The sequence below is a fragment of the Rhinatrema bivittatum genome, chromosome 1 (genome assembly GCF_901001135.1).
Source record: "Rhinatrema bivittatum chromosome 1, aRhiBiv1.1, whole genome shotgun sequence".
Taxonomy (NCBI): Eukaryota; Metazoa; Chordata; class Amphibia; order Gymnophiona; family Rhinatrematidae; genus Rhinatrema; species Rhinatrema bivittatum.
Window position 1 is genome coordinate 396,959,469 of NC_042615.1, and position 15,294 is coordinate 396,974,762.

The 15,294-nt window shown below is 43.3% G+C and overlaps 1 protein-coding gene across 3 annotated transcripts in view; it reads left to right on the plus strand.

Moving 5' to 3' along the window:
- PIGG (phosphatidylinositol glycan anchor biosynthesis class G) overlaps nucleotides 1-15,294 on the plus strand; it is a 504,708-nt gene that overhangs the window by 290,492 nt on the left and 198,922 nt on the right. For all 3 annotated transcript variants that reach the window (XM_029601816.1, XM_029601823.1, XM_029601831.1), the window contains exon 9: nucleotides 10,361-10,821. In XM_029601816.1, the coding sequence (XP_029457676.1) occupies nucleotides 10,361-10,821 (461 nt within the window). The remainder of the gene's footprint in view (nucleotides 1-10,360; nucleotides 10,822-15,294) is intronic.

Here is a 15,294-nt window from a genome sequence, read left to right on the forward strand (position 1 = left end):
CCAGGCAAGCCCTTGGCATTAGTGTCGACAGAGCCACTGACAAAGAAATCCTGTCCGGAGAAGGCCCCATCCTCCTTTGCAACTGGGTCACCGAGGCGTTCCCCACTTTAATCGGTGCAGGGAGCCGTGATTCCACTTTCACCGGTGGACCCTCCGGCTACGCCAGTGTTGCCTCCTACTCCGGTGCCGGGGTTCCACGCCCCAGGCTTCCATGAGGAATTGGATCGGATGATCCAAGAGGCCATTGGTAAAGCACTGCAGGGCTTCCACCATCCATCGATGCTGATACCGGTGCCCGAGCCGGTCACCGATCCGATTTCCATGGCGCTCGCACCGCTATTTGGTAGACTGGATTTGTTGCTCGGTGCCCTTCCACCGCTGGAACTGAGAACACCTGTATGTCCTCTTCCTTCAATGCCGATACCTGTGCCATCAGAAAGCGAAGAAACACCGATACCCATACCGCCATCTGGGATCCTGCCACCGACTCGTCCATCGGTGTTGCCTGTTCCATTGATCCCACCATTGATGCCGTCGGTGCCTCCATAGATGCCGTCTCGAGCCACCTTCGGTGCCATCAATGTCTAGGCCTGTTCCTTCGGGATTAACACCATTTCTCCCTTCTGAAGATCCTCAGTGAGCTGGTGATCAATCTTATGATCCTTGTACTGATGATTCTTCCCAGGATACCGATGATCTGCCTTCAGATCCCTTCCCTCCTGAAGAGAGAAGGCGTTCTTCACCTGAGATTCTGTCCTTTATCAATTTTATTAAAGAAATGTCTGAAACAATTCCATTTCAGCTTCAGACAGAAGAAGATTCAAGGCACAAGATGCTGGAAGTACTCTAGTTTCTTGATGCCCCTAAAGAAATCATATCAATTCCCATTCATGAAATCCTCATTGACCTGCTGAAGAGGAATTGGGAGCATCCAGGTTCAGTTCCACTTGTCAACCGTAAGACAGATGCCACCTATCTTGTGCAGTCAGCTCCTGGGTTTCAAAGATCACAACTAGATCATCACTCCGTGGTTGTGGAATCAGCCTAGAAAAAGGCAAGATGTTCCAAACCTCATTCCTCCAGGGAAGGATCAAAAATCCCTGAACGCCTTTGGCGGATGGGTCTTCCAAGGATCAATGCTAATATCTCATGTTGCTTCTTATCAGTTATACATGACCCAGTATAACAGGAACCTTTTTAAGAAGATCCAGGATTTCTCTGCATCTTTGCCTGACCAATTCCAGGATGAGCTTAATGCTCTAACCCAGAAAGGCCTGGATGCTGGTAAGCATGAGGTCCGCGCTGCGTATGACATATTTGATACTGCCTCTAGTGTGTCCGCAGCGGGGATTAGTGCAAAAAGATGGGCCTGGTTCAAATCCTCCGATCTCAGACCAGAGGTACAGGACTGGTTGGCTGACCTGCCATGTGCTGGGGATAATCTCTTCGGAGACAAAATTCAGGAGACTGTGGCGCAGCTCAAGGACCACCATGAAACGCTGCGTCACCTTTAAGTGCCTGCTGAGTTCTCATCCACCTCCAAGAGGACTTTCAGGCGAGACGTTAAGTGGCCAGCATACAAACCAAGAAGGTATTATCCTCCGGCTTCTCGATGTCGCCCCTCCAAGCCTTATCAAAAAGGTCACTCCAGACAGTCTCGACCTCAGAAGACCCAACCTGCTCCTCAGCCAGGACCAGTGTCAGGGTTTTGACTCCTTCCTGGAGAGCATAAGCCAACCTCCTCTTCCATCAGTACCAGTCAGCTGTCGGTTGTGCCACTTCACCAACACTTGACACACAGTCGCCACCGATCAGTGGGTACTTGCAGTGGTCACTCAGGGTTACCACCTAAACTTTCTGACTGATGTGGGGATCATCTGACCACTCTCTTCTTCTGGAACAGGAGGTTTCAACCCTCCTCCAGTCATGGGCAATAGAACCAGTGCCCCTCTCTCAACAGGGGCAGGGGTTCTATTCCCGGTATTTCCTCATCCCAAAAAAGTCAGGTGGCGTTCATCCCAGTTTGGACCTTCGCTCCCCAAACAAGTATCTACAAAGAGAGAAGTTCAAGATGGTAACTTTGGGGACTCCTTCCTCTTCTGCAAAATGGAGATTGGCTATGCTCTCTAATCTCCAGGATGCATACACACGCATTTCAATTATTTAATCTCATCGCAAATTCCTGCGATTCCTAGTCTGCCCTCGTCACTTCCAGTACCGTGTACTGCCATTTGGCCTGGCGTCTGCTCCACGAGTATTCACCAAGTGACTCGTAGTAGTCGTAGCCTTCCTCAGAAGTCAGGGTGTCCATGTCTACCCTTATCTCGACGATTGGTTGATAAGAGCCCCAACTCAGCAAGCTGCATTTGCGTCCTTGCATCTCACTCTCCATACCCTGATCTCCTTAGGGTTTCTAATCAACTATCCTAAATCGAAGATAGTTCCAACCCAAGCCCTATCTTTTATAGGAGCCGACCTAGACACTATACAGGCGAAAGCCTTCCTCCCTCAGGATCGGGCTTTCACCCTGGCCTCTCTGGCGCATCTTTTACAGACTCGAGTATCCTCAACTGCTGGTCACTTCCTCATACTGTTGGGTCATATGGTGTCTGTGATGCATGTCACTCCGATGGCCCGCCTAGCCATGAGAGTCATGCAGTGGACCCTAAAATCCCAGTGGGTTCAAGCTTGTCAGCCAATGTCCAGCATTGTTCACGTTACCACACAGCTCCGACTATCGCTGGCCTGGTGGATGCAACACTCCAGTCTGACTCAAGGCCTTCCATTTCAGGCTATGGATCCTCAAATTACCTTGACGACAGATGCCTCCAACCTAGGGTGGGGTGCTCATGTAGGCAACCTGTAGACTCAGGGAATCTGGTCTCCAGAGGAAGCCAAACACCAGATAAATTTCCTGGAGTTTCGTGCAATCAGATATGCCCTCAATGTCCTTCAGGATTGCCTTTCCAACAAGGCCATCCTGATTCAAACCGACAACCAGGTGGCGATGTGGTACATCAACAAGCAGGGTGGAACGGGCTCCTACCTTCTGTGTCAGGAAGCTGCACAGATATGGGCATGGGCCCTTTCCCAATCAATGTACCTCACAGCCACCTATTTGCTGAGTGTGGACAATGTACTGGCGGACAAGTTGAGCCACATGTTTCTTCCCCATGAGTGGTCTCTCAACCCCACAGTAGCGAACTCAATATTCCAACGTTGGGGATACCCTTACATAGATCTCTTTGCGTCAGTCCACAACCGCTTTCGCCCTCCCGTGGGCCAGTGGTCTCCTCTATGCATACCCTCCACTTAAGAACATGCCATGCTGGGTCAGACCAAGGGTCCAGCAAGCCCAGCATCCTGTTTCCAACAGAGGCCAAACCAGGCCACAAGAACCTGGCAATTACCCAAACACTAAGAAGATCCCATGCTACTGATGCAATCAAAAGCAGTGGCTATTCCCTAAGTAAACTTGATTAATAGCCGTTAATGGACTTCTCCTCCAAGAACTTATCCAAACCTTTTTTGAACCCAGCTACACTAACTGCACTAACCACACTTCCATTCATATTGAAGACTCTCGTGAAGTTACGGAAGGACAAGGGTGCAATGATTCTGATAGCCTCTCACTGGCCACGCCAGGTGTGGTTCCCAATCTGCCAGGATTTATCAGTATGCTGCCACATTCCTCTGGGGAAGGATCCGCTTCTGATAACTCAGAACAATAGATGCCTGCGCCACTTCAAACTCCAGGCCCTATCTCTGACTGCTGGATGTTGAAAGGTTAATACTCCAACCTCTTAACTTTTCCGAGTCGGTGTTCCGAGTACTAGTAGCTTCACGAAAGCCTTCCACGAGAAGGTCTTACCGCTCCAAATGGAAAAGGTTTACAGTATGGTGCGCCTCTATGTCCTTAGACCCCTTCACTTGTTCCACAGTGAAGTTTCTAGACTATCTGTGGCACTTATCGGTGGCAGGCCTGAAAACGTCCTCCATCAGAGTGCATATCAGCGCGGTAGCCGTGTTTCATAAAGGCGTGGGGGATGTTCCTATTTCCACACAACCCTTAGTAACGCACTTTATGAGAGGCTTGCTCCACTTAAAACCTCCACTGCACCCTCCAGCCCCTGCTTGGGACCTTAACGTAGTTTTGGGACGGCTCATGAAACTTCCGTTTGAGCCTCTCCACTCTTGTGATCTCCATTATCTCACGTGGAAAGTAGTTTTTCTTCTTGCTCGCAGAGTTAGTGAATTGCAGGCATTAGTTACCTACCTGCCTTACAGGCACTCACCCTAAATGTTTACCGAAAGTAGTGTCAGAATTTCATATTAACCAATCTATTATCCTACCTACCTTTTTTCCCAGGCCCCATGCAAACCCAGGAGAACAGGTTCTGCATTCTTTGGCCTGCAAACGTGCTCTAGCCTTCTATCTAGACCGCACGTTGGCCCACAGGAAATGCACTCAATTGTTTGTGTCTTTCGATTCCATCAAATTGGGAAATCCTGTGGGAAAGCAGACCCTCTCCTCCTGGTTTGCGGACTGCATTTCTTTTTGATACCAGCAAGCAGGCATTCCGCTACAAGACCATGTAAAAGCACACTCTGTCAGGGCCATGGCGACATCAGTAGCGCACCTACGTTCGGTACCACTTGCTGATATTTGTAAGGCTGTTACCTGGAGTTCTCTCCATACATTCGCAGCACATTATTGCTTAGATAAGGCTGGCAGGCAAGATTCCATCTTTGGCCAGTCTGTTCTACGCAACTTGTGTTCAGTTTAACTTCCCAGCATCCTTCCACCGACCCGGTCAGGGTTCAGGATGCCCTCCTAACCAAATTTCTACCCCTGTTGTTGTGCCTGTTGCATGTCTTTGGGTGCATTGCTCGGGCATCCTCAGCTCAGTATTCACCCATATGTGAGGACTACCATCTTGCTTGTCCTGTGAGAAAACAGAGTTGCTTACCTGTAACAGGTGTTCTCACAGGACAGCAGGATGTTAGTCCTCACGAAACCCGCCCGCCACCCCGCGGAGTTGGGTTCGTTTACGTTTTCTTATTTTATTTTTCGCATGGACTTTTTACTATAAGACGAGACTGAAGGAGGACCCCTGCTGGATGCAGGGTCAGTGCATTGCTGGGCATGCCCAGTAGGTGCCAGTCAAAGTTCTAGAAACTTTGACAAAAGTGTTCCGTGATTGGGCTCCATCCTGATGATGTCACCCATATGTGAGGACTAACATCCTGCTGTCCTGTGAGAACACCTGTTACAGGTAAGCAACTCTGCTTTATCTCAAATAATTAGGGACTCTTTGCAGTGGGTGCACATATACCTCTTGCCAACTGGTACATAATCATACATGTTGCACTCCATGCAAAATAGTAGATAACCCCCATTCCGCTGCTGGACAGCTGTCTGCATCTTAATAATATTGAGTTGTTAATTATTTAAGGTTCCTATGGGAGTGGGGCTGTTCAGTCTTAAATTGTCCTTTATATTTATTTGGTATATTTTGTGTGTCAGTAACCAGCAAAGGGACAACAGTTAATTTATTTTTACAAGTACATTTACTCCCTTGTTTTATCTAAATCCAAAATTGACTCTTGTTGTGAAAAATTACCCTCTTATCCTTTAAATTGGGAAAACAATCTTTAAATTAAAGAAATGTGCTTGAGGTGGGTGGGGAAAAAAGACGCATAACCTAATTTTTAACTTCTAAAGGCAAACACACACAGAAATAACCTATTTATCCTAGTATCTTTTCTCCCAAGTTTGTCATAAAAATGTTCCAGCAATACAGATCCTGTTCACTCACCAGCAGGGTTAGCTTCTGTGCTCTATAGTCCCTCACAATTGTAGAAGTACCGAGAGCTCCTTTGTACTTCCAGATCAGTCAGAACCAGGGTTGGGATTTGACAATATGAACATTTGTTTTTAAATACCTGGGAGAAGTTTTTCCCTGATTTTATATCCATTCACACCTTTCCCTTTTCCCCCAAGAAACATACACAATCTTGTCATTATGGTGATGGTCCTTGGCTGGAGCCATGTACCAGGGCTCTTGCCAGAATCTTTCATTCATAGGCCCTGAATCTACCCACTAGGGACTCCCTTCTTCCCCCCAACTCAGCTCTAGGAACTGTGAATATTGCCATTGCAATATCCCTGGCCCCAATTGATCCAGATAGCAAAAGACCCGACTCTTAGAGCAAGTTGTGAATCTTTCACATGGTAATGCACAGCTTTTGCACATAACCTAGTCAATCTAGCAGTGTTCCACACTATGGTATGTAGCATGAACTGAGCATGGTTTTTATAAAAATATTTTCTTTTTTGGAAATTATTATCACATCAACATACTTGATCCATAATCAGTAATAGTATTTAAAGCACTTTGAACGAAGGTTGCTGAAGCCCTAGCTATTATACGGGCCGATACAGTAAAGTCCGCGGGAGAGCGGACGAATGCCCGCTCTCCTGGTGCACGCACCGGCCCTTTGCCGGTGCGCGCAATTCTCTATTTAAATTAGGTGACACGGTAGATCTGGGTAAAAGGAGGCGCTAGGGACACTAGTGCGTCCTTTTTGACAGGAGCGGCGGCTGTCAGCGGGTTTGACAGCCGACGCTCAATTTTGCCGGCATCGGTTCTCGAGCCCGCTGACAGCCACGGGCTCGGAAACTGGACGCCGGCAAAATTGAGCGTCCGGTTTTTGGCCCGACAGCCGCGAGCCGAATTAAAATTTATTATTTTTTTTAACTTTTCGGGACCTCCAACTTAATATCGCTATGATATTAAGTCGGAGGGTGCACAGAAAAGCAGTTTTTACTGCTTTTCTGTGCACTTTCCCGGCGCCGGAATAAATTAGCGCTAATTTCTGAAAGTAAAATGTGCGGCTTGGCTGCACATTTTACTTTCTGTATCCCGTGCGCATACCTAATAGGGCCATCAACATGCATTTGCATGTTGAGGGCGCTATTAGGTGCCGCGGGTTGGACGCGCATTTTCCTCCCCTTACTGAATAAGGGGTAAGGGAAAACGTGCATCCAAGAGCAGACTAACAGTGTGCTCGATGGAGCGCACTGTACTGTATCGGCCTGAATGTGAATATCTCTTTTCTGGAAGGTTGTGATCCAACCTGCTTAAACTGAGCAAGAGTAAGACCAGTTCTCAAGAAACCCAGTAATAAGCTATTGGATCCTTGCCAATTTTAACTAAGATTCCTGAAGGAGATCACTAAGGGGGTCATTCTCTAAATGGATCGCACGCGTGCGATACCTAAGTCGGGGCGGGTTCTGGGCGGGATCAGCACCAGAAGGGGAGGAGTCGGGGCGGCACTGGGGCGGATGCCGCGAAGACATTACTGACGGCGAAAAGGTAAGGACCCTTTTTACTGCCATAATTGCGCCCAATAGCGCCATCTTTTACAATGGCACTATTGGGTGTGAAAACCATCCCGTCCCTTTACCGCCGGATTCTCTAAGGTCTGCGACCTTAGAGATTCCAGGCCTAAAATAGCTGTGGGGTAGATTTTCAAAGGGGTACGCGCGTACCCCCCGAAAACCTACCCCAAACAGCCCCTGCGCGCGCTGAGCCTATTTTGCATAGGCTCGGCGGCGCGCGTAAGTCCCGGGGCTTGCATGGAGGGGTGTGTCGGGGGCGTGTCGGGGGGCATGCCGTGAGTGACGCTGTGTTTCGGGGGCGGGCCCGGGGGCGAGGCCTCTGGACCAGCCCCCGGGTCGGGTGATGGCGCGCCAGCAGCCCGCTGGCGCGCGCAGATTTACACCTGCTTTCCGCAGGCGTAAATCTGCCAACAAAGGTGGGGGGGGTGGGTTAGGTAGGGGAAGGTGCGGGGGGGGGGGGGGGTGGGGAAGGTGCGGGGGGGGGGGGGGGTGGGTGGAAAGAAAGTTCCCTCCGAGGCCGCTCCAATTTTGGAGCGGCCTCGGAGGGAACAGGCAGCGCGCGCCGGGCTCGTATCTTATAAAATCCAGCGTACTTTTGTTCACGCCTGGTGCACGAACAAAAGTACGCGCGCGTGGAAATTTATAAAATCTACCCCTAAATGAATACCTATGAATCATGAGTTATTATATTAATTCCAGTTTGGCTTCCATGCTAAATATAACACCAAAACCTTATTGTTGTCAAGCCTTGATAGATTTCAGAGGGGCTTTAAAATGGGCAAAGGTTTCTACTGATTTTCTTGGACATCTCTGTCGCATTTGATACCCTGTATCATAGTATTCTTCTGTAGAAATTGAAGCAACTAGTGTTTTGTGTCGCTGTTCTAGATTGGTTTTATTCTCATCTGAAAGGTTGTGTTCAGCGGTTGTCAGTTGGTAACAATTGTTCTTCCTGGTTTTCCGTTAAAATGGGTGTTTCTCACAGCTTGGTTTTTTCTGCTTCCTTATTTAATATCCATCTTAGATTGATGTGTCAATTATATCTGACTTTAACCTTTTTTATAAATTATATGCTGATGACATACTTTTCATTATCAATTACTTTGACAGTTGAAGGCAAGGGCTTAAAAACCACAAATTGACATTGAATGTAAAAAAGTCTGACTTGCAGTATCTAGCCAGGCACCCAAGTAAGGATATTCCATCTTGCCTTCAGATATATGATTTGCAGCTTCCGTTCGCTAGCAGTGTAAAAAACTTGGAGGTGATGTTTGACACCCCCTTGAAGATATCCAGGAAATCTATTAGTCTTTTGAACTTGAGGATATCCTGTTTTATGTTTTAGCCATTGTGCATGTTTATTTTATTGTATGTTTATTGTAACCTGCCTAGGATTTTAGATTATAAGTGTTACTGTTGTCCATTTAAGCTTGTTCAAGTTCAATTAAATTAAAAAAAAAATAATAATCAGTGATGGAGATAAATTGGTACATGGTTATTTGGTAGAATAAATTAAAAATTTGACTTGGATATTTAAGGTTCCTTTCTGAGAAAAGAGAATACTTTAAAAACTGATGCTGGATTCACACGACACATTTTCTGTTCTCTTTGTTCCTAATGTTCTCATCCTTTCCATGATGATATTTTCTGGTCTTTCACCTTTACCAGAATTCTCCTATGTCTTTCCTATTAGTTATTAAAGCTGTTATTGGATGTGTGGAGACTGATTTATTTAGGGGATAATTTTGTAACTGTCTGGACTGGTGTAAAGTCTGTGAGTAGTTTTTACTCACAGACTTTCACCAGTTTTCTATGATAAAGTACACATACTTTCCCTTTGAAAATTATCTCAATCAAGCTATCCACTCATTTACACCTGCTAATATGTGCACATACTTTTGAAAAAGTTAAAATATGTGTATAATTCCAAACTCCATTTCAATCCTGCCCACAAAATGACCTCTTCACTGCAGGTAAAAATATATATACAGGCCATATATCCAGGCGAGTAGTTTTATGTACATTTCAGGCAGTCAGTTTGAAAAAAGTCCATTTCCTTAGGTAAAGCATTGTTTTGACTCATGGAAATGAGTTTGGAAATTACCCACCTCAGGTAAAAGTTAAATGTGCACCAGAGATATTTTTTTATGAAGCTGATGCTGCAGCATTTTATCACACCAGAATGTATCTTAACAGAGTTATAACTCTTTATATTGCTTTTCTCAGCAGAAGCTCTTGAAGAGAATGGAAAATAAGTTATTGTAAATCAGTTATTGTAAATCATACTGTACCTATGAAGAATACTACATTTTTCCTTGAGTAATATGGTTGAATGCAAAATAACAGTACCATAGCAGTGCATTTCCATAATATTGAAATCCATGAAAATCAGCATCTATAAAATATAATATCAAAATGGCATTATTTTGCACTGGTTATTGCTAAATTTGAAAGTGGAATTTTTCATTGGGTGTAGAAAATACAATTTTAGGTGGATTGATTGAGACTAGGAGTTTATTATTTTATCTGCCCTATGTGTTTTGTCTACCCCACTATTTCTATTTTAGTCATTCATGTAAAACACAATGAGAACTTCTTTAAACCTTTCTTCAATTGCAGATAAGAGCAAACAGATTAATTTGGAAAAGCATTTGGTGAGCTAATTATAGCTGGAGAGGCTTATTTCAGTGATGGAGAATTAAAATGGTTCTAAATGAGAAATTTAGAAGACTTGTGTTGTAATATTAATTACACTTAATTATTTTAAATTGTGTATTTAAGTGTTAGTAAATATAGTAAAAATGTCAGAATTTTAATGATAGTTAAATTGCTCGCTCTTTGTTTTAAATTCTGTTGTATCCAAATAAGAAACTAACAGTTCTAACAGGGATTAATGCAGTTAGGAGCATAATTATCACATTATTTACATTTAAATTTACATTATTTTCCCCACAGAGTCCACCACGTTCTAGATCTGACTGGTTGGAATTGGATATTCTTCTTTTGTTAGGGACCATTGGCCATGTATTGACTTTGGGTTCAAGCAGCTTTATAGAAGAAGAACACCAAACCTGGTATTTTCTTATCAACACACTTTGTTTGGCACTTTGTCAGGAAATGTGTAGGAAATACTTCCTTGTGATGAACTCTGATTTTCAACTTAGTCCTTTTGGGGAAAAAAGATATGAGAAAGACAATGAACCTTTCCTATCTAAAAATATTGATATGCATGATATGCCAGAGAGCTATTCTAAAGTGGGCAAGATAAATTCCACTGGACTATTTAAACAGTATGAAAAGTGGATTGCATTAGCAAGTCCTTGGGCCATCCTTATTTGCTGTCGGCTACTTCGTTCATTAAATCAAACAGGAGTTCAGTGGGCTCACCGACCAGACTTTGGACACTGGCTGACAAGGTGTGTATAGTTGATCTTTTAAATACATACAATTAGATTAATATTCTGAATATTTTCAGTTCTCTAATATTCTAATTTCATTTTTTGATAGATAATAGCTCACTTGTCTATCAATAATGGAATACTTATTGTTGAAGGAGAAATCACATTATTTGGCTGAGTGATATATTTACTATAGACTTAATGTATATGTGATTTATTAGTAAGCCAACTCCACATTGACAGTTTTTCTGGATTGTTTCAGTTGTCTTTTCTGAATAAAATTAATAAAAATAGTATTGTACTGATGCGATTTGGTAAACAATACTAGTATCATCATTTCTCCCAGGACATCAGAGTGTGAGTCCTCTCAGGTGGATGAGAGGGCTAACATCCTCTCTCCCACCTCTCAGACAGAACTCTAGTCAGAAGCTTCATCGTCACAGTTTCTAGAGCTGTTAGAAACTCTAGTGAGCATGTGCAGGATTGTTCCAAATTTTACAATGACCTTCACATTTCAGTTCTTTCCATGCAGCTGGTCAGTTCAGCATTTCTGAAGTGGACTTTCCTCACTTTAAAAAAAAAGAAAAACCAAAAACCCTTCGTGTCCATGTTTTCTCACATCGAACCTTCTTGAAATGATGTCCGGCATATTCAAAGCAATGTTCAGCGCTCAATAGCCGGATAATCAATTATCTGGCTATCTTTTAGCTGCATAAAAAGTGGGTGGGCAGTGGGCAGATCAAGGCAGCATTACTTATCCGGTTTACTTCCGATATTTTCTCATATCCAGTTAAGTTAATCTGATAAGTTAAACCAGCCATAGAGCTGGTCTAACTTAGCTGGTTATAATTTATCCAGATAAGTAGAGATTTGTGCACATAGCCTAGCCGCTGAATATCTCTTGTAACTTAGCCGGGTACGGCTGAATATCAAGCATAGTATTTTCATCTCCCTCTTATTTCCTTAGTTTTAACCTTATAAGTTTTCTTCCTTTTTCCATGGCCATGTCCTCTCAATCAAGTGGGAGCACTGAGAGGAGAGGATCACCTTGCTGGTGACTAGAAAGAATCAGTAAGTACTGCTTGGAGAAATTGTTTAAACTTAAAAGTATTGGGGAGAAGTAAACTATTGGGGTATATTATTTAGTGTGTTTTGTTTAAATAGGTAGTCAGAAAGTCAGGCAACAAGCAGATGTTTGTGTGTTTGTTTTTCCCAACCCTCTCACCCCTCTCCCACCCACCCCTAGCTCATCCTATAATTTATAGGCAGGTGTCACTTTTACACTTAAAAAAATCTGCCTTATGTAAGGCGGCGACGTGGTCCTCCCTCTATACCTTCTCCAGATTCTACCGTCTGGACGTCCAGGCCAGGGAGGACACAGCATTTGCGAGGGCAATCCTGAACGGACCTCGGGCAGCCTCCCGCCCAGTCCGGGAGTAGCTTTTGTACATCACACTTGTTTTGAGTCCATCTGCTACACGCTAGGAAATGTTGAGATTACTTACCTGATAATCTCCTTTTCCTTAGTGTATGCAGATGGACTCAGCATCCCGCCCGGCTGCCGGTATACATGGGGATTCACCGGTTTACGGTAAGCCATGTTTTTTTTTTCTTATAATAGGGCATCCACCCTGCCGGGTGTCGACGCCTTCCGGTTGAGAACACTGGCGGTCTCCAGCTACCATCAATTGGTCAGGGTAATCCTGTTCATTTAATTGATCGGTCAGCTACAGATATATCCATAAAGCTTTTGCAAGGAAGATTACTGAATTGCTGCACTTCCTGCGGGGGTATATGTACCCGTGCTGACGTCAGATCCGTCTCCAACTGCTAGCATGAGCACACTATACCCACTTGTTTTGAGTCCATCTGCATACACTAAGGAAAAGGAGATTATCAGGTAAGTAATCTCAACATTTAGTCTGCTTATAATAAAAATTTTCAAGCTGAGCGGATCACATCTTAATATAAAGCATTAAAATCATAAACAGAATAACAAAAACAACATAAAATCAATTGAATGCTTCATTAAACAGTATGGCTTTTAAATCAGCATCCGAGGCTTTACTGTGAACTCATTCCATAATTTAAGACAAATCAATGATAAAGCACGATTCCTTGTTGCCTGCAATCGGGCTTCCCCCCTCATAGGGACCAGCAGGAGCTGTTGATTAGCAGATCTCAGAAGTTGGCTAGGTTGGTAATATGTAAACATTTTGGCAATAACTAGAAATGAACAGTTTTTAATACTTTAAAGACCATGATCAGCCCTTTAAACTTTAACCGGTTTAAAATCGGTAACCAATGAAGCTACTGCAGTTGGGGAGTGATTTACTCACAAAATGTCCTTTTTGTAACCAAAACTCGCAGACAAGTTTGTGGTAGTCTGACATACAATGAATATCAATAATCCACAGTAATCAAAATGAAAGCTTGGTCTACCGTTCTAAAATCCACCACATCTAAACAAAGTCTTAAATGATGAAGAAGAAGAAGAAGCTTAAAATAGCCCGAGGAGAGAATAGAGTGCAAGTGGATCCTAAAATCCAGGTTGGTATCAAAAATAACCCCCAGGTTTTTTACATGATCCACATAAGGAACAATCTCCCCACCAACCACTATAGTTTCTGGTCTGGGCTTCTATGAAATCCATAGCGTTTTTGATTTATCAAAATTCAAAACTAATCCATTCAAGTGCATTCCCCAACTGCTGTCAAACATCTAATTATCCAACTAAGTAAATGCTCACTATCGCTTGAACTGGCAAAATACAATTTAACATCATCTGCATAACACCTAAAAAAAAAAATTGAAAGAGCCCAACAAGGAACATAAAGAAAGCAGATTTATATTGAAGAGGGTGGGCGACAAGATAGACGGAACACCCACCTTATATATAAACCAATCCAGTACTAGAACTGAGATATGCCTGGAGTCCAAAAATGATTGCAACCATTGATACACTTTACCCCCAAAACCCAATTCCCTTAACCAATCTATTAGCATAGCATGGCTAATTGAATCAAAGACTGAGGAAACATCTAAATAAATTGCAAGCACAACATCCCCTGAATCAAGCTTTTGAAGTAAATAATCATTCACAGCAACCAAGGCTATTTCAGTACTTTGTCACTAAATCCACACTGATTATCATGGAAAACATCAATAGTAAACAAAAATCTTCCAACTGCTTAAAACCAACTTTTTCCAAGATCTTTCCAATTGAGATTGTTTGAGATAGACCTATAATCTCCACATTGGGCTGACCCACAAATACCCTTCTTGGGCACTAGACAAAGCTCTGATCTCCTAAGTCTACTTGGGACCATTCCTTTTGACAAGGACAAGTTTACCAGGGCAGCCAAAAGTCCAGTAAATTCATCCTTCAGTGAAGAAAAAATCCTTGAAGGACATAGGTCCAAAGATCAATAAGAGTTCTTAAACTCGGTCACTAAAGTTTCTACCTCTTTTTGTGACACTAATTCGAAGGTTTCCCACTTAGTCTCACAATATTCTCTGTCCGTTGGCACTGGGGCCTAAGCACCAGACCAGTTGACTTAGAAATACAGTAATCTGCAAAATTCTGGACTGAGAATCCAGGCTGCATATGTTGCCTATCCAAAGAAATATAAGTCCATTAATTATATGAAATAACTTCTTTGACCAATTTAATGATGACATTAACCTTTCAGAAAAAAAGGCCTTATGGGCAGTGTTAACTTGAGCCCTATAAACTTTTCAAGCTTCTTGAAATAAATTCTTATGCTCGATAGAAGGATCTCTATGCCACCTACGTTCTGCTCTCCTAACTAGTCTTTTCTTATCATGTAATTCCTTACTATGCCATGGTACCCTCCGTGTTCTAACTTTAATAGCAATTTTCTGTATCTGAGCTACCTTACATTTATCTCCCCCAAAGTGTCGAGGAAGGGGGGTTGCAAAGGATTGAACCGAATCTTGAACTAGCTTTCCTTCACATTTCCCCATTCTGTAGCAAGCATAAGCTCATCAAAAGAAGCCCTTTTACATACTTTTCCTTCCTGAACATATTCTGATGGATTATCAAAATAAGATTTCATTGAAACAAAATAATGGTCAGACCATGGAACATTTTCCTCCTTAATATTCCCCACCACAAATTGGTTATAATATGAGGTGGACACACAGGCCTGATTTAAATTTTGTCTAACTGAGTAGTCACATTAATCAGTGGACTTAGATTAAAAGAAGACATCATTAAATCAAATACTCGATAAACTGCTTTGGGTGACAATCAGGGTACATATTAAAATCCCCAATCATAAAAATCTTGTCTGAACGGGACGAAACTGCCATTAAAAAATCCCCCAACACCGATAGATCCCCATTCAGCGTACCAGGCGAGGGGAGTTAAAGAACCAACACCCTCTCCCTCAGTTGCACCACTGAAGGTTCACTTCTAACCCGTAACTCTATAGAAACTTCCTTTAACAGAAATGTATCCAAAAAAAC